Source organism: Phragmites australis, chromosome 14 (genome assembly GCF_958298935.1).
Source record: "Phragmites australis chromosome 14, lpPhrAust1.1, whole genome shotgun sequence".
Taxonomy (NCBI): domain Eukaryota; kingdom Viridiplantae; phylum Streptophyta; class Magnoliopsida; order Poales; family Poaceae; genus Phragmites; species Phragmites australis.
The window spans coordinates 18,904,343-18,922,989 of NC_084934.1; the positions used below are offsets into that span (position 1 = coordinate 18,904,343).

Sequence of the window (18,647 nt, forward strand, 5' to 3'; positions counted from 1 at the left end):
TCATTTTGGTCCAAAACTTTAAAACTCATGAATTTTGCTCCAATTCAAAATCGGCCACCAAAATCACGAATTCATGCCATGTGAAGCCTAAGGGACTTACCCAAGATGCTTGTGGAGTTGGGTGACCGCCCGGGAATGGAGGAAACGCTCGGGAGACGAAGAATTCCGGTATTCTTCACGTTTCAACCCTAATCACCAAAAATCATCAAAATCGGCTCGAAGCCTTCGGGAAAACGAAAATGAATTGGATGGACGAGTAGCTTATGAGCTCGTGATCGCGTAGGTACCACATACTCACCTCAAATCCTTCTCTTGAGGTCGGATTTTGAGAGAGAAGGAGAGAGTGAGCTTGAGGGAGAGGGAGGGGAGCTGCTGCTGCTCCTGCAGCTCGGGTGGGGACGTGGGGAGTGAGAGGAGGAGAGAGAGAGGGCAGGTGGGGTGCTTCCCACTTGAGAGAGGGAGTGGGTAAGGTATGGAGCCCACGTGTTAGAGAAAGGAATCTGTTTTGACTGCAAATTCAACTCTTTTCTCTCCTGAATTTTCTTCTCTCATCTAATTGACTTTTAACGAAGTGCATTAGCGTTCTGAATTACAATTACGCAAAATTAAATATAATGCTTAAGAAGCATGATTATGCTTAATTGCGTGATTAAGAATTTGGGACGTGACATTAACGGTCTTCGTATCTATAGTTTCTTTGGAGGTTGCCTTCAGTATTATTGGAACGATAATCGAAGAGAGACGAACAAGTCTCATAAATAAGATGGTGGAAATAATAACCATAATAAAAGACTGGGAACAAGCTGAAACGTAGATGCAACACATTGCATAAAACACTGAGCTTGATGATTTATTCAAAAATATGTATCTAAATGTTGATGAGAACATGTAATTTCTAATTTTTTGAGTTAGGTTATACTCTCTATTTTTCCTTTGCTAGAAAGTTTTTTAACGAGGCAACCTATCAATAAACCTCATTTTAGAATTACTTATTTATCCCTATTATTTTTTATTTTTTAATAATTTTTCTTTATTTTTTTAAATAACTCTATCACCCACCTCTCATCTTAGCCTATAAATAGCCATCATTTTAAACTCTCAGTAATCTCATTGATCATTCACCTCTCTTTTTCTACTTACTAGCCAGTAGTCACTTGCCCACTTCAACGAATCAATTATATATTTCCATTCATAAATCAAGACGTCAAGAACTCGCGTGCATGGTCTAGTATGATAACATTTTGAAAATATCTTTAGAGAAATAAACGGAGAACAAGTAAGATTTGATGATATATGCAGCCATAAATTATATATTATGTCTACAAATAAAACAGGACACTTGAGAAAGTATATTACATATTAAAAAATATAGAGTTTCTAAACTTACCGAGGCTGTCAGGCCATGCCCAGCGAGGCCCATACCAGACCGGCTCTACAAAGCATTTGGACAGCACTTAAAAAAACCAATGAAACACCTTGTGCTACAGAGCCCAGCTCTGAAACAAATCCAGCTTCTAAAGCACAAAATGAGGTTTACTGCCGATTTGCGAATCAACCTTCAAGTATGTTCTGTCCTGACTGATAATTTGCAGACAGAAAAGACCGACCAATACACAACTGTGCAAGGCTGATCCATGAACACATCAGCTCCAAAACATACATCTCGATACAACAGCAGGGGAACGTCAAGAGTTTTATGTTCTGAGAGACCACTACAAAGAGCAGTGCAATAGGTAACAGCGTCAAAATAGTTGCTTAGCCATATACGCATAAATAAATGAATAGTGGTCTACACAGCCAACACCAGGTTAGCAAATATACATTTCATGTATACATGTTTTAAGAGTTGCTCCCGCTGGACTAGCGCCGACCTACTACTGCTAAAAGGTACTAGTCCTTGGATTTTACTCTATCTGCACTAAAGCATACAAAACACAAGATCATGCAGACTGGAAACACTGGGAAAGGGAAAATCCCGGCCCTAAATGGCAGAAGAAGACATGTGGAGCTAATCGCTCCAGCCTAATGCGCATCTGAGATGATTTCGTCCACTTTATCTTCATCGACTACTTGAGCAAAAACTGAATGTGATGCATCCGAGTCCCTGCTCTCGAGAGCCTCCGGGCTCCCGGTGCTTCCCTCGTTGTCTAGTGGATTCTCCTGTTTCAAGCCCTCATCATCACATAGTGCGGGTCCTGCAGCTGCTCTGCTGCTTGTCCCAGGTGCATCATCGGCGGCTGGCGATGCAGAAAATGCCGTAGCTGAATTATCTGATTCTGGCAATCTGCCTTTCTGAGGGCTGGGATCAGGAGTATCCACTAGCCTATGAGATCCACTAGCCTTGTCATCCGTAGCGGAGAATCCAGTTCTCCGGCAATCAGGAACCTCCGTCTTGGACATGCAAGTGGCCTCAATAGCTTCTGAACCTTCCACAGTTTGGTGTGATTCTTCAAACGCAGGAGGTAACTCATCCTGCCCCTGACTGCTTGATGAAGATGATGATGGAGAGTTCAAGTTGAGTGGCGGGGCACCATCATTACAATCAACTGCAGGAGGGACGGGTGAAGCTTCAATGAATGGGGGTACTGAAGGAGTAGTGTCCTGATCACCTCGGCCAGATATGATTTTGGAATGATCTACATGGGAGGTACCTTGCTGAACCTTGCGGGGTGTCCTCTTCTTTGAAGTAATCCTTGGGTCCTTCGGGAGAGAGAGACGAGGCCCTGGGATCAGGAATGGAGGTATTGCCGGTTTTTGTTCTCCAAGAAGTAGGCACACAGATTGAGCAATTGCTGAAACAGTTGCCGGTAGCTCGCGTTCAGGTGGCTTAGGTGGAGGAGCACGTACAGCCTCCTGAAGCCAATGAGGTAGCTTGTTTGATTTTGAACTCCCAAAGTCGCTAGAATTCTCAAGCAGAGAATTTGAGTGGTTTGTGCGGTTGAGATTCATCTCAATGGGTTGTTTTCCTAACATCATACGACGCTGCATCTCATGAAGCAAATTCATCTGCCCATCTGAAACACCATGAAGAACGTTCTCACGAGAGCTTGAGCCAGTTTCACTCTGCTGAATGGAATTATTGTTTTTTTGGTTTATGGGCAATGAACCAATGCTTTCATTCATAAAAGGATTTGGCATAAAGGGTGGGACCAGTCCAACATCAAGTTTCTGCAGTTTGTCAAATGTGCTGCCAGGAAGATCTCCAACATAAGTTGATCTATGCTTGAAATCCTGCCATGGCATCTGTGTTGCGCCACCCTCAATTGAGTTCATGTAATTAGCAGCATCAACATGAGGAAATCTGGACAGTATATCACTGGAACCTAACTGAATATCAGTGAAGTGGGACTGTAACTTAGGCTGCTCCATCCTCACTTTGGAAGAGTTACTTTCATTCAGTGCCCGAGACATCATTGCATCAGATATTCCAGGAAATGATGTAGACCTGTCACATCTGGTGGCTGTAGACATTGGTTCCTCTATAATTTTCTGCTCCTCCAACATCCATCTCGAGGTCAGCTCTTCACTAGTTCGGTTATTCAGAAACTTCAACTTTGGATCTCGAAGCATGGCATCCCAATTACCCCTTCCATGCCTACGAACTCCGATCCACAGAGCATCAAGTTCATCTTCTGACCAATAATCTAGTTTTGACCTCTTCAAGAATTTGCTACTGGCATACTGAGCACGCATCATTATATTGTCCAAAACCTTCTTGTGATTTTCAGGCATGGCTGAATGGATTGGTTGCACTGGGTTAAGACCCAGGCCTGGAAGGAGACCAGACATAAGTGACTTTTGCTTCGAAGTACCAGCTATATCTGCCATGAAGTTGGGTAACAATGAACTATTTGGAAACTCTGGGACAGAATTACGAACATAATCCTTATTAGTGCCCAGTGACAAGTTGGGAAATATATCTGGTATAGACTTCATATGCTTAAGTGGAATGTTGTCTTCCAGACCGAAGCTCGGAAGACCCAACTTCCCTTGGAATGAAGCAATGGAAGGTAAAGGATTTTCAGCAGGATCACAACCCGTCCCAGATATAGGAGGAATCTGCACACAAGAACCATGTTATTTCTCTTGCTCAGCAGTGTAGCCCTTAACTTGATAAAAATAAATGGCATGCTACTCTCAAGAATGACTTTTTTTCGCTTTAGTAACAGTATATCTGTAAAATCAAATGTTGAAAATAGGGCTTTGTTGCATACAAACAAAGTGAACTATCTTAACTTTTTTACTTCTGAAGGAACATATAAAGAATGATAAAGTGAATAACTGACTACGAATGATTCAGAGGACTAGGTGCCAAAAGAAGTGGCAATGCCAAAAAAGAGAAAGGGACATACAGGATTGAAGGGGAAATAACTATCTGGGATGATGTTATTTAGTCTCCGCAAAGCATCCTCAGATGCCCCAGGAAAGATGGCCTTATCAGGAGCTGATGGGGCTTCATTTCTCTGCTCTCTAGAATGCACAGCAGCAGGAGTTGACAGCTGTTTGTTGGGTACATCACCACTAGGCCTTTTTTGCTCTTTCATGCTTGGCCCACAAATTGAGTTTTTGTATGAGTTCACCTGATCAGCATTTGGAGCACAAAGGCCAAGTACAGGTAAGAGGTGGTTTGGAGTCCCTGAATTTAAGATATCGTTGGCCTTTGAGTGGTGCTTGGATGAAACAGCATTCCCAGGAATCCTGGCATAAAAATCTTGAGGGATTTCAGCATATCTCTTTGATTTCTTTGAGGATTGCCTCATTTCTGTAGTTGATTCACTGAAGCGTTTAGCCCCAGATGGCTGTGAAGAATCTGGGTCTTCTACAATTATCAAAGGATTTAGAGCATGTTCATCAGCAATAGAATCATATGATTTCATGAACTCTTCAAGTTTATCATCAGCATAGCTCTTGATTGTGTGGCGCTGAGCAATCCTTTCCTTTTGTCTAGCTCGAAGCCTTCCACTGTTAAAACCAGATGTAAATCAGTGCCTGAAGATAGAAATTGTACATGTGCAAGCTAGAGTATAGGCCCAATCCTGTAGCATGGCAGAGAGGGATAGGATGGGGAAGAGAGCATACTATTTTTCCTTCAAGGCCAGTCCAGCTGCAGTATATTCTCTCTTTGGTTCATCCCCCTCATCAGAGTCCTGTATATCAATATCAGCAAATCAATGCACAATTGCATAAACTGTTGGAATATTATCATGGGAGGGAAGTAGCAAATGAAAAGTAACAATACAGACAAATACCTTTGTAAAACGTGCAATATTACTCAGGATCAATTAAACTATTAAGAAGTATGTGCTATCTATGTGAATTATAAGGAAAAACGTAGACTTTCAGGTAAGCAAAATCCTTTCTTACACTAAAGTTGACTCCTAATGCAGCATCCAAGCTGTGCCACATCACCTCCAAAATTACAGCCATTGGATTCGACTAAAATAGAATATTAATCACCAGATCTTAAATACTTAACAGATATTTTTGGTTAGACATCTTTTCGTTTAAACAGTGGAAGTTTGTGAAACCGTATACATACATTCACAGAAAGTCATCCATTCGTGAAAGATGCATTTCTATGGCATCCCTTAGAAATTATAAATGTCCAAAATTGTTGATAAAGGTAAACACCATTCCAGGAACCACAAAGCACATGTCGCTGGTTCCTTCATCTATTTGATTCTTCAATACAGTAAGTTTGTATGATCTGAAGTAAACTATTGAGACTGTTCTTCCACTTTATCACTAGAATCAAACAAATAAGTGTATCTTGTTGAGTTCACAAATAAGCATGAGTAGAAAAGAATGCATTAGATCCTCATAAGCCTTGTTTCATGGTTAATTCTTCCCTATGATCATGCTTACAGATGTAATATGGTATGCAAGCATGGACATAACTTTTTGTAAATAATGACCTGTCATTAAACCGAGCATGCCTGAGACAATAAAGCTCCTTATTTTTGCACAGCATATCCTACCAAACACACAGTCCCGTGGAGTTCCGAAACCGGAAATTCACATTGTTTTTATATACCATACCAGGAAGAACATAAAACGTGAGAAGGAATCACAAAGAAACTAAATTAAAATTTGTGAACTGCTTTGAGAAAAAGCAACGAAATCAGCCCAAATGCATAAGAAGCTAGAGAATATGCTTTGACGGACTCACAATTTCACGGCAAACAAGCCACAAGCTAAACTTGCTCTGGGAAATCCTAGTGATACATCTTGTGACTTGGCATGGGAAACATTATTGAATGAACAGATGTACCATATCACGCTCCCCACTACCACCTAGATCTGCCTCAGCGATAGCTGAAAGAAACTCTGAGGATAGAGGGGCATGGTTGAGAGCTAATGGACAGGGGCAATGGAGATGAGGAATTGAGAAAGTGTTTTGAAGCTCAGATACAGATTGTTATGCGTGCATATATAAAAGTAAACTTTTTGCAAAACTCAATGTCCATAGGAATGTAATTGATATGCCACAAACAATGAATTGTGGTAGCTAAAATGCAAAGATCTATTCCTTCCATCCTCAAATAATTGGCATAGTTATTAGAACTGGACCAGCGACTAAATCATCAGTTCACCACTTCGAGTTCTGGCTGGTGATAAAATGGTCCGAACATTGGGTGAAAACTTTTTAAATAATTTAAACTAGATACACAAACACTAGTATCAAGGTTCATATGTAGCTTAGAACCATCCTGACAAAATGTAGACTGGTCCAGTTGGTTTCCGTCCCTTGCGCGTGAGTGGAGAGGTATTTTAGTAGAAAACTGCTGCCCTTTAGACTTCATAGTAACAAGGCGAGTAGGTAACTAGGTATAATATTCAACTCCTCCCCACCGCAAGAAATTAAAATAATATTTTGCCTAGATTTTGGAGCCAAAAGATCCTTTAGAGGAACTGAACCAGAACATTTCCTAGGGCCTAGGCATACTTTCCTATACAACCAACTATTGATTACGGATTGCACATAACATTTCAACTTTATGCAGAATAACTAAGGTGTCAATGAAATGGCCATGGTGCCATAACCCCCAATATCCAAACATACTAGTGCTTTCTCTAAAATAAAATGAATTCTCACACATTCCCATTCATCATACAAACATTAACTGCAATACAAACCATATGAAGTAATTCAGCAAGGGTATAATACAAAGAAAGGAGTCAGACGTGCGTCAAAATAGTATGGCGACACATAATTTACAGAAAAATCCAAATTGCTGAAATGACTTCACTTTGTAACCAGAGAGATGCCCAAGCGTTTGCACTTGTGATATTATTGAAGGATATTTTTGTCACATTTTAGCACAAATATGTTTCTGGTCAGAAGTGTCAAGTATTTGATAACGGAGTATCACTAGCTAGGACAGACCAATGAGATTTTTACCAGTCAGATATAGTTAGCATGCAGTAGTAAAAAAGCGGTAAAGCAATCATCATTGTTTCCTGATGAAAAGAGTAGAAATATGCACAAGGTAAGTTCAGCACAAAAGTACCTCACTTAAAGCTTCACTAGGAAGTGTTGCGAATGTTTCCCTGTAAGAAACGGCCTTCCTTAAACGTTTGCCTCGACCAAGAGATGCCTCCTCTTCAATTTGATATTGTTCCCATCTGAAATAACATTAATTTTGCATTTATAATCAATCGTCATGGTCAAAATGCGAGAGAAAGAGAGCACACTAAGCAAGCGGACACATAATCGTAATTACTAGAGAAACCTTGACCTTTTGTTGTCTCACCTAAAAATATTTAAGTAGATAATTTCTGGTTGTGAAATTTTTCCAAGGTTCTAGTGAGGTTTCAATGCCCATACGGACACCAGTGCCTGTTTATTCTGTGCAACTGCAAATTTCAACTAGTGAATCGTGCACTTATCACAAATGGGGAATGATCCATATATGTAAATTTGTTTCCCCTAAAAAGTTTGACTCCACTGTGATGGCATAGAGCATAAAAATTAATAAGCTGACATTGATTGTGCATACATGCTATCATTGAAGTATTTATTCTTTCACTTTTTTCCTTTTTGGCTCGATAGGTTGTAAACTAAACAAGAAAAGATAAACATGGGGAGCAAGAACAATCGGGTGAGGGTATACTTTTTTTAAAAAAAAATGAAGGAAGTGTTTTTCATCAGTAAGCCCATCACATTGCACTTCCTTAACCCCCTGAATGGTCTATTGAATTTTGTCCCTGCCACACAGTTGGGCAATGCAAATCTTGACGGGCTTACATCATATGCTCACAAGGAAAATAAACAATTAAGGCCACCTTCGTGCATCTCAGTTACACTTTAGGAGGCATCCCCCTTCCCCACCCCAAAAAAAAAATGCAGACACGAGATAATGAGTAGGTATGGTATTACAGAGTACCTGACACGTAAAAGTTTGTCCCATTCGTTTTCTTCTGCACGAGTAGCAGCACCTTGCTTTGGTTCAGATGCCTGCTCGCACCCATCATCGTCAATATGTGGGATATCATCGTTGGTACCAGGATCATCATTCAGCTCATCATTCCAATCTATTGACTGCTTAAGGGAGGGAAGTAATGAGAAAAGAATTAATAAAGATCTCCAGAGAGAAGCTATCGATGAAGTAAAACCTACATCACGATAGCAGTGGTATCCACCAAATAAAAGAAAATGGAACTGTCAGTGTTCCATTTGGTGCCAGGCGCTAGTGAAAAGTAACAACAATTTTGACACATGGACAAGAACATATTCTTGATATCATAATTTACCAAAAAAGAGTAATTGCATATATAGTCACCATTTGTACAGATTCAATTACCTTTACAGTACCAAGCATATCGTTGTCCAAGTCCGCATCAGTGCTTTCCACCACTGTTGATGGTAGGTTCGATCTATCAAGCAGCTTCATGATAGCATTTTCATCCCAAACAAATTTGGTAGAACTACCAACACATTTGTCCTCGTAAACATCACCTAGGCCACCGGTTCTTCTTCTATGCTTGAAATCAACATCAGCTATAGCACCAGAAGCTTCATTGCTATCTTCACCATTCGCATGATCGCTATTCCTGAAGAGTTCCTCTGTTCCCCAACGAATGATATCTTCCACTTCTTTCTGTGATTCGGATTTGTTAACAAAAAGTTGATCAAGCATCAATTTCTTCTTGGCAAGTTGCAAGATACGCTCTTCAACACTAGCACGCACTACAAGCCTGTAAACTAGAAGTCTTTTTGATTGTCCAATTCTGTGTGCCCTATTCATTGCCTGTATATCAGCATGCGGGTTGAAATCTGAATCATATATGATAACAGTATCTGCCGTTGCCAGATTAATCCCGAGACCACATGATCGTGTAGAAAGCAAGAAAACAAAACGTGTTTTATCCTGATTAAAACGAGCAATAGCTGCCTGGCGCTCTGCCACAGATACCGAACCATCAACTCTTTCAAATGTCTTTGGACCAAACTCTAAAGTCAGATAATCTTCAAGGATGTCAAGAAGTTTCGTCATCTGAGAAAAAATAAGGACACGATGACCATCCTTGTGTAAAATTTTAAGCATAGAGTGCAACAAAGTTAATTTTGCTGAGGCCTTTATACGCATTTCATGCAGAAACTCTGGTGAGCCAGATTCAGGTTCAGTTCCAGAAATAAGATATGGATGGTTGCAAACTTTCCGAAGCTGCATTACAATGTTCAGCAATGACTGATGAGCACCACCTTTTCCAATGTTGCGCAGTACTTGGTAGTTCTTTGTAAGCATAGCACGGTAGTATTCAGCCTGGATTGATGTCAATTCAACAGGTACCATTCGCTCGGTCTTCGGGGGGATATTTTGCATTGCATCTTTTTTCAACCTACGAAGCATATGTGGAGCTACAAGTTTTTTCAACTCCTCTACTTTTTCTGCCGTTGTAAGGTCATTAAACTTCTCCTCAAATGAAGATAGAGAAGGGAAAGAAGCAGGCTGTAAGAAGTTCAGTAAGTTATACATTTCACCAATGTTATTCTGTAAGGGAGTTCCAGTCAACAAAACCCTGTGCTGAAATGATAATGAATTAAGCAAACTAAAGAGTTTGCTGCTAGAATTCTTCAGACGATGTCCCTCATCAACTATAAGAACTTCCCATGAGACAGAACGAAGATATGCAGCATCAACAAGTACCATTTCGTAAGTGGTGAGCAAAACGTTGAACTTGTGCGGCTTCTTGGTTTTACCTATCTGGCTTGCATCACCAACATGCCACTCATATTGACGAATGATAGATCTTGCCCGTGCAGAGCCATGATACTCCACAACATTTAAATGAGGAGCCCAAGATGCAAATTCAGCCATCCAATTGGGCATAGTAGAAAGAGGAACCAAGACAATACATGGCAAATTAATCTTGAATTCACAACATAAGGATGATAGAAAAGCACAAGCCGACACCGTCTTTCCAAGACCCATCTCATCAGCAAGGATAACATTTTTTGACTTGTACCAACATTTACGTAGCCAGTTTAATGCTTCCAGTTGATGAGGGAAGAGCATGCCTCCCTGAAGTTCTTTTGGTTGATCAACCAACACATTAAGCTCTTGGCGGTTCCTTGGATTTGCATAATCATCTGCCATATCCTTATCCAAAGCCTGGCATTCAAATTCTTTGAACTGAGTGACCAAATGGGTATATTTCATCACAGTAGGTTCATCTAATCTTTCCCAAGTGCATTCATCATAAGGAAGACCACACCATTTGATCAAAGCCTCTTCTACTTCATCTAAGGAAGCACGAAGAGCAATAACTCTTTGTGGCTGGCACCACTGTTCCTTACAAATGTTTATCAAACTCGTTCCGTACTTTGCTTTGTAATTTTCTAGTTTTCTTTTTGCTAATATTTTTAGTTCAGATTCAGAAACCCAGCTGTTATGGATGCTTGATTTGCCAACCCACTTGACCAAAAACTCATACCCAATACCATTGTTGTCCTTTCCTGCTATTTCTTCTATTTTTCCATGCAATTTACTTTCAGCTGTATGATTTTGTTTGGTTAGGACTATTGCATCAGCTCTGGAAACTGGAAGTTTTTTATCATCCTTTTTTGCTGGCATATCAGATGTCTCATCTTCAGCATTTATTGAAGCTGTAACATTTTCTCCTGGTACTCCATCGTCTTTTATTATGATGGTTTGATCACCAGAACATACTGATACCGTCTTTTTGACTCGTTCTTGCTTCAGTGACTCCTTACTTTCACAGGATTTACCGTTTCTCTCCTTTTGCATTTCTAAATTATCCAAATGATCTTTACCACCTTGATTTGCTGAGGCATCGGCACATACATCCTCCACTGTACCATTACTAGAAGATTGTGTTCCATCATGAAATTTATGTGAAATGTCATGGCTAGTTTCTGGTCCAGTGGAATAACAAGGAGGGGCCATTTCATCGAGCTGCGAATTAGCTGATTCAAACTGCTCTGATGAAGGATGGGACAGTGGGTTGGTTTGGTTCATCTGTAGCCGACAGCCTAGGATGCGATCTACCTAAACAAAGAGCAATGTATTTTGATAATCAAATGACACAGATAATGGGACAAAGCAAAGACAAGACAATATAATGGGACAAAGCAAAGACAAGACAAAAATGCAATGTATATAGATATAGTAGTGCAACTAGTACACATTGATATCTGCAATAGTAGATAACTGCCATAACCAACCTGCTGATCCTCGTGAGGAGTCATTATTTTGTCTCCTACCACCCCCATCTCCTGCACAATTTTTCAGGTATATGAAAGGCACTCTGAGCATAGGTGTGCTACAAAGTTACTGTGCTAGAGCATTGGATAAGAGTGCATGCATCAAATAAGGTGTTCATCTTGCAATAGAACTTGCACGAATGACAAATCTTAACACACAAACAGACATTACGAAAGTAGGGAAGGCTGATCATGCTAGCAAACTAGCTGCCAAAAACAAGTATAAAAAATGCTGCCATGGACCAAATTTATATTAGATGACAAAAAAAAAAGTTATGAAGCCAGCTTTATGTTCAGGAAGTACAAAAGCAACCATTTCATTTTGGTTGCATGCTAATAATTACAAAAACATCAGCACCTCTGTCAAAATAGACAGGATGACAATAAGAGGCAAACCGAACTTAATGAAGCGATTACAGCTAAGTCCATAGATTTTCAAGGTGAGATCAAAAAGCATTATACGATACATTATAATAAGAATTGCTAGTTGGCGGTCAAAATTTTTAGTCTGTGTCCTAACTTATTCAATTTATTATAAAATAAGGGTTATAATAAAAACAAAAGGGCACAAGTGAATCACAGCAGGAAAGGTGTCAATTCTAACAAAAGAATCAGAAGAAAATAAAAATGTAGTACATATAGTAAATGTTGGCAGAACAAGAAAAAATTATATCATGAATAAACAGCATACTAGTCTGTTCAGCAAATTGCACCAATGCAGAAAAAATCACTCAGGAGCATTTCCAGGAAAAGGACATAGAAATTATATTTGCTTGTTGAAAATTAGAACCTAACAAAATATTCATTTGAATACCTCAGAGTGCTTTCTATCAACAAATTTCACTTTCTTTTTCCCTTTTTTGGTACTAGATGTAGGTGTTCTTCCATCCAACGGTTTTCTTTTTGGTGGTGATTCACTGTTATCAAGAGAAGTTGATGGTTCCGTTGAGGAAACGCTGTCATCATCTGATGTTGAATATTTGACCTTTTTTGCAACAGATCTTTTACTGTCTCTGTGCCTATTTTGCCTCCTGCTTTTAGATCTATTTGGGGACAAGTCCATGGGGCTTGGATGTTTCTTCAGTTTCAAAGCACTTCCATGTTTATCAAGTTTCTCTTCTGAAGGTTCTCCAACTTCTGACTTCAAGGGCTTAGCATTCGCCGATAATTCCTTGGTTGAGCGCTTCTTCAGATGTAATATCAGTGGCTTCTTTTTCTCAACTTCGTTATTCTTTATACTGAGGTCACCCCTTTTCAATGCACCATCACATGACTGTTTTCCTTGTTCATTTGATCCACTTTTGTCTTGTGTGGAGCTCCGGGGCTTAAAAGAGACTTTCGTATGGGAAGGTGGACTATTTGATGTAGTGCTTGTGTACATCCTCTTTGTTCTTTCATGTTTAGAAGTGTTAGCATCTGCATTACCTAATAACTTCAAGCTGCCTGTTTTTGAACGGCATCTTGGACATTGCCACTTCCCAGGCGGTGCACGCTAGATTGGAAATGGTATAATGCAAAGAGATTAAAACTGATCATTATACTGAAAATAAATAACTTTCAAATCAACAACAGTAAGTGATTCAAACCTTAAGAGGAGGATTGAGGCATTCCAAGTGGTATGTTCGTGGACAGCTATCACAACACAGCAAATTTCCACCAAGATCACATTCTACACACTCATAGAAATACTGAAGGAACAAAAGTAATGCATATAAGCATACTTGAAAAGGCATAACAGAGGTCACATACAAAATAATGAAAAAAAGGAAGTGTATAAACCTTGAATTGCAACAATATTGTAATTATTATATTGAATGTTGATAGTTGGAGAAAGATGTGATTGCAGCTGAAATTCAGTATCAATAAATGAATATATTTTTCCAGTTGCAGTTGCCAAAAAATTGTCCCCATAAGCATGTATGACAATGTACTAAGACGCGTGATTCTAGTATAGGTGCAGGCATGTATCTTCAATCAAATGGCATATGTGAGAAGGTTCACATGTTAATAAAACATGTAGAGATCGTGTGAATAGCACGGTGGTAAGACCTCCAGGTGTGAGGCTACCAACCAGGGCTCGAACCCTGGTTCTCGCCAAAAAAGGCCCCTCGCTATGTGTTCCCCGTGGTCATGGCGCGGTCACTTAGCGATAGCATGCGGGTTGTAGCCAGCTTTCAAGGCCTTTTCTCGACCTTAAATGCAATTCTTTAGGGATGTCTCTCCCCTTGGGTCGAGGTTTTTTTTAAAAAAAAAACATGTAAGCTCTTATTTATGAAAATCGAGTAAAATGCATCACATGTACATGAACTTATGAAGTGGGTGGCAACTAGGTCCAAAAATTGAAAACTAGACATTTGTGTCCACAAACTTGCAAAATCATGCAAGTTAGATCCAAAATGGTTTTACTGAGCCAAGTCGGCATTTCCTCTCTCTCCCCCTCCTTGCCTCACGCGCAGACATAGCTCACAACATACTGTTGCCTGCTATTTTCATAAACAATAAAATAACTTGTAGCCAAATCGGCCAGGTTCGACCCCGAGCAATGCACAGACAATAATGAAGTACGTACTCAATGTACCTCAGCGGCAAGGATGAGTCACTCCAACACCATCGAAGTCATCACGAAGGTAGTCATCATGGAAAAGCTCAAGATCATTCCCAAGGAACTCAAGGAGGCATCCCTTCGCATTGTGTGACAACTAGTCATCGTGTTTCACACCAATCTTTTAGTTTATTTTCCCGAATCATCCTCCTTGTCATGCTTGATTTCCAACTGTGCATCTAGTTGGCGCTTGGGTGGAACTCTCAGAGGTGGTGCACAACATACTGGTCTATGATTTCATGAAGCTAAGAATCGACTAGGACAGAATGCACGCTTCTTTCTTGGTTAATGAATGGATCCTTAATTACTAAATCTGTGATGGATTTTGTGGTGTTTGATAACTTGTGCGCACCTCCTAGATTTCAGGATTGGAATATAGTTCTTCAATCGACAGTGAGCGACAGCGAGATTAGGGGAGAGGGGTTAGGGTTCAGGGTTTCCAGGGTCCACCGGCGACCCCTGAGGTTAGAGGGAGGCTAGGGCGGTGGGCGGCAGCATGGCGATGCCGTGAGGAGACGACAGCGGGTGGCAGGTGAGTGGTGGGCGGGTTTGGTGACGGGGGCAGTGAAAACCGATTAGTTAGCACAGCAAGGGTGGCAACAGCAGATCTAGTGATGGGGATGCCGCTAGAGACGATGGAGGCGGGCAGGGCTTGTCGGCAAATCTATCCGGAGAGGGAGAGAGAGAGAGAGAGAGAGAGAGAGAGAGCACATAGGGCTGACCGGAGGTTGAAGAAAGGATATGATCCGTTGGATTTGAATCGAACGATCAGGAAGCATCGACTGTAAGTTTTGGAATTTTCGATCGCCTGAGATAGTCTCCCTAACTTGTGTACTTTGTACAAATCGATTAGCTACCACTTATGTGTGAATGTGACGATGTGGAATTACTGGCCAGGTCAGTAAATAATTTTGCATTTCAGCACCACATCAAAGCTAATCACCTACAGAGATGCCAACTCACCTTAGTAAAACCACATTTGAACCTAACCCACACGGTTTTGCAAGTTTGTGGACATAAATCTCTAGTTCTCAAGTTGCTGGACCTAGTTACACCCACCTCGCAAGTTCATGTAATTGTAATGCATTTTACTCAAAAATTTCACTTGGCTTGCTTAATTGTTTGAAAAAAAAAATCCTGAACTCTAAAAGCAAATGTTTCACCAAACTAAAGTATGTGTGATCAATGAAAAACGTCTTTAGTATAATGACCACATTATTAAATCATTGTTTTATCCTTCTGCTTGTATTCACATGGAGGCACATCATAAGATAGTAAATCACAAACAACATCTACATGAAAGGCTAACTGGTAAACTTAAAACAGTAAGGCCCTGGATGAGAAATGTACCCCATCGTGCCCTCTTATCTTCTTGGCTGATGGAGAAATGTTAGTATCATGCTTTAACTTCTTTTTGGTGGAACCATAGTTCATGGGGGAATCTGATGTTGGTGAGGTAGTCTCATTCTCATTAGATGGGCTGACTTTCAACTTGCTCCTTTTCCTTTTGTATTTCAAAACCCAATTTCCATCTGCTGCACTATCACATAAAGAACTACTCTCCTTCATCGTCAGAGCACTTGCATTACAGGCATACTGCAGTCAGCACAAGGAAGAATGCATTTCTTCATCAGTAGCCTAACTCAAAATAGACCACCATAAGGCCATAATTGAATAAGCTAACCTTTGTCGACTGTTATCTAATACATATGCCATCACAGTACCAGCGAAACCACAAGTGAGATCAAACAAAGCTCAATCAAGCATAAGAACACTCCAGAGTGCTGATGTATTAGAACAATGGGCATTTGAGGTATATGATTTTACTGAGAAATTGTATGATTTCCTCATGTCAAAATGAAGCATTAGTTAATGAACAGTTCTAGTGAAAATGAATGTAACTATCCGTTATAGTGGGTACACGATCTCGAATAAACAATTATTGAAATATATATTGCAACACACCATTGATAGCACCCTGGGGCTATTGGTTCCATTGAAGGCGTCCTTTTTATTTGTACTATATTGTTATGGAATGCAATTGCACAAATAGCAAACCAGAAATCAGAATGTAAATAAAATGAACAAAGCAAACCATTCTTTTATCATGAAAAAACAAGCTAAACAACAGAAAACAAGGCTAACCAGAACTTGCTGTCTGCCCCTTGTAAATTTGTTAATATCACATTGATACTCAAATTATAATTTTACATATAAAGGCAGAATGCAATAAATAGCGAAATCCCCATAAGGAAAGCAGCATAAGTCATTCCTCTATACTCATTAATACACAGCTAGCCGGCATTACTCGTCTCTTTGATACACCATTTCCAAAGTCACCACAAACTTTCCATGTTTCGCTGCCTTTAAACTCACATGATAAATCTGCCATAACCATAACCTAGCACAGCACAGAACTAGCACGAGAACCAGATCATGACAAACACAGGCATCACAGTTCCACTACCAGATGCTACTTTCAGTCCAGACACCCCCATGGTTCAGCTCCCGCACTGAATCTCCCTAATTTTGGCATTCACTGCCTGTAGACCCTAGTGCAGAAACTGAACAAATCAATGAACTAGCCACTCTGCACCCAGACAGACAACTAGAGGACTAACTTCCAATCGGATCATGCAAGCAGAAACACCAGGCCTCACAAAAGCACTACCGTCTCTTACACAAGCTCACGGCCGGTAACTAACTTCGCATGCTCAAACAGCATACATTCGCCTCCCACACCGACGCCCAAATCTGAATCTCCGCCGTAACCGCCCCCCCCCCCCACCCCCAACTCCATCCACCGGTAAAACCACTCTACAACGAAATCACGAACAAAACCCGCCCAAAAACCGCGCAGCAGAGATCCGCCTCACCTCCCCGTGTCGCCGAATCGAAGCCGAATCCACCAAGGCAGCGGCGGATCGCGCGCGCGGAGCGCCCTCCAAAGCCGCCGGGCGGCGCAGAGGCGGCGGCGGCGGCGGCGTCGGGGGGAATAGGGGACGACGGGGCGGCTAGGGCAGTGAGGTGGGCGAGGACGCAAATGGGGAACGGGGGCAGGAGAGCAGCGCGGCTATCGAGGGGCAGGGGGTACCATCGCATCGGGGGTTGTGGAGGGGGGCGCGTGACGAGAGGCGAGCGCTCAGCGCAGAGGGCAGGCAGAGCGCTTCACGCGTCACTTTCTGCTGCCCACCCCGGGGAGGGTGGGTGACAGGCGGGGCCCCCCGGGGACACGTGGGGGCGGGTGCGGGGAGGTGGGCGCCGCGTTCCTGGACGGCGGGGTGGGTGGGTGGCCGCGGCCCGCCGCTCCAGGCGCGGCCGCGGGCGGGGAGGGGGCGGGATTGCTGGGCGGACGGATCATTTGCGTGGGAACCTCGCCGAATTCCTCCGAGATTTTATAGGTTTGCAGAAGGTCGAAGGTTCGGCGAAAAAAAAAGAAGTTGAGGGGCTGTTTGGGTCTGGCACAAGGCAGTTAGAATTTAGTCACGTTTATAAAATTTGGTTTCTATTTGATTCGACATCAAAATTTACTTGTGTCTCGAAAAATTTAGCCAATAAAATTTTTAATGTTTAAAATAGCTGTTCTAATTTTTGGTCGGCCAAATGTAACATCAGAGGAAATTAAAACCATCCTAGTGCCAAGCAAAAGCCTAGAAAAACAATGAAGGGAAGGTACTGGGCTACTTGTAATTTGTTGGCATGAACTTCTGTCAAAAATCTACAATCAAATATAGAGTCGCAATCTCCTGAATCATTGAAAGCTCCAATGAAGTTAACAACATGGTCTAAAATATTTGAACAGCATCAAAGTTGATATGCCGGAACAACACTACAATTGAATAATAAAATATTTGAGTAAATCACCTTGGAGAAAAATATTGAAGGAGGGCATCATACTAGAGAGGGGGTCAATAACTATGGCTATTAGAAGATGATGATCGTATAATAGCTAACACCAATATAGTGATGGGGGAGAAATTGCAATAGCTAGCATGGAATGTATAATGATGCATAGTGGTCCACACGGTACACACTTAAGTGACACTTTATGGTTGCAACTGCACGGGTACTATGGTACCTATTCATCAAATTAATGGCTTCATGTACCATCTTTTACGCTATATACTCTAAGACCTCATGGTAATTAGTTATTGTTGTTGGCTGGCGCTTTAGTCCAACTCTATTCTAACATTTTTTTTTAAATTATGTACTCCTACTGTACAGCCAAGATTTCAGCGACCGCAGAGATTACAAAAATTATAAAAAATAGAGAAAGATGAGAGAATGGTTATGCTAATCCAATTATAGATAATTTGG

The 18,647-nt window shown here is 41.1% G+C and overlaps 1 protein-coding gene across 2 annotated transcripts; it reads right to left on the reverse strand.

Annotated features, from left to right (window-relative positions):
• Nucleotides 1–1,734: 1,734 nt before the first annotated feature.
• Nucleotides 1,735–17,587, reverse strand: LOC133890519 (protein CHROMATIN REMODELING 4-like). 2 transcript variants are annotated; one of them, XM_062330913.1, is made up of 11 exons: nucleotides 17,207–17,587; nucleotides 15,681–15,926; nucleotides 13,315–13,416; nucleotides 12,543–13,220; nucleotides 11,690–11,740; nucleotides 8,805–11,513; nucleotides 8,388–8,542; nucleotides 7,512–7,626; nucleotides 5,080–5,147; nucleotides 4,353–4,962; nucleotides 1,735–4,059 (listed from the first exon to the last, which is right to left on the reverse strand). In XM_062330913.1, the coding sequence occupies exons 2-11, from the start codon at nucleotides 15,897–15,899 to the stop codon at nucleotides 2,023–2,025; spliced, it is 6,744 nt and encodes a 2,247-aa protein (XP_062186897.1). In that variant the 5' UTR covers nucleotides 15,900–15,926; nucleotides 17,207–17,587; the 3' UTR covers nucleotides 1,735–2,022. The 2 variants fall into 2 exon arrangements, with proteins under 2 accessions (XP_062186897.1, XP_062186898.1); XM_062330914.1 differs by lacking the exon at nucleotides 17,207–17,587 and adding an exon at nucleotides 16,015–17,120.
• Nucleotides 17,588–18,647: the final 1,060 nt, after the last annotated feature.

Bases quoted from the DNA above. Each gene is read 5' to 3' on its own strand.
- LOC133890519 (XM_062330913.1), bottom strand. From the start codon at position 15,899: ATGAAGGAGAGTAGTTCTTTATGTGATAGTGCAGCAGATGGAAATTGG. The intron at 11,741-12,542 runs GTATTCAAATGA...AAAATTGTGCAG, and splicing joins TTGATAGAAAGCACTCTGAG to GAGATGGGGGTGGTAGGAGA. The intron at 4,060-4,352 runs GTATGTCCCTTT...TCTTGTGTGCAG, and splicing joins GTTATTTCCCCTTCAATCCT to ATTCCTCCTATATCTGGGAC.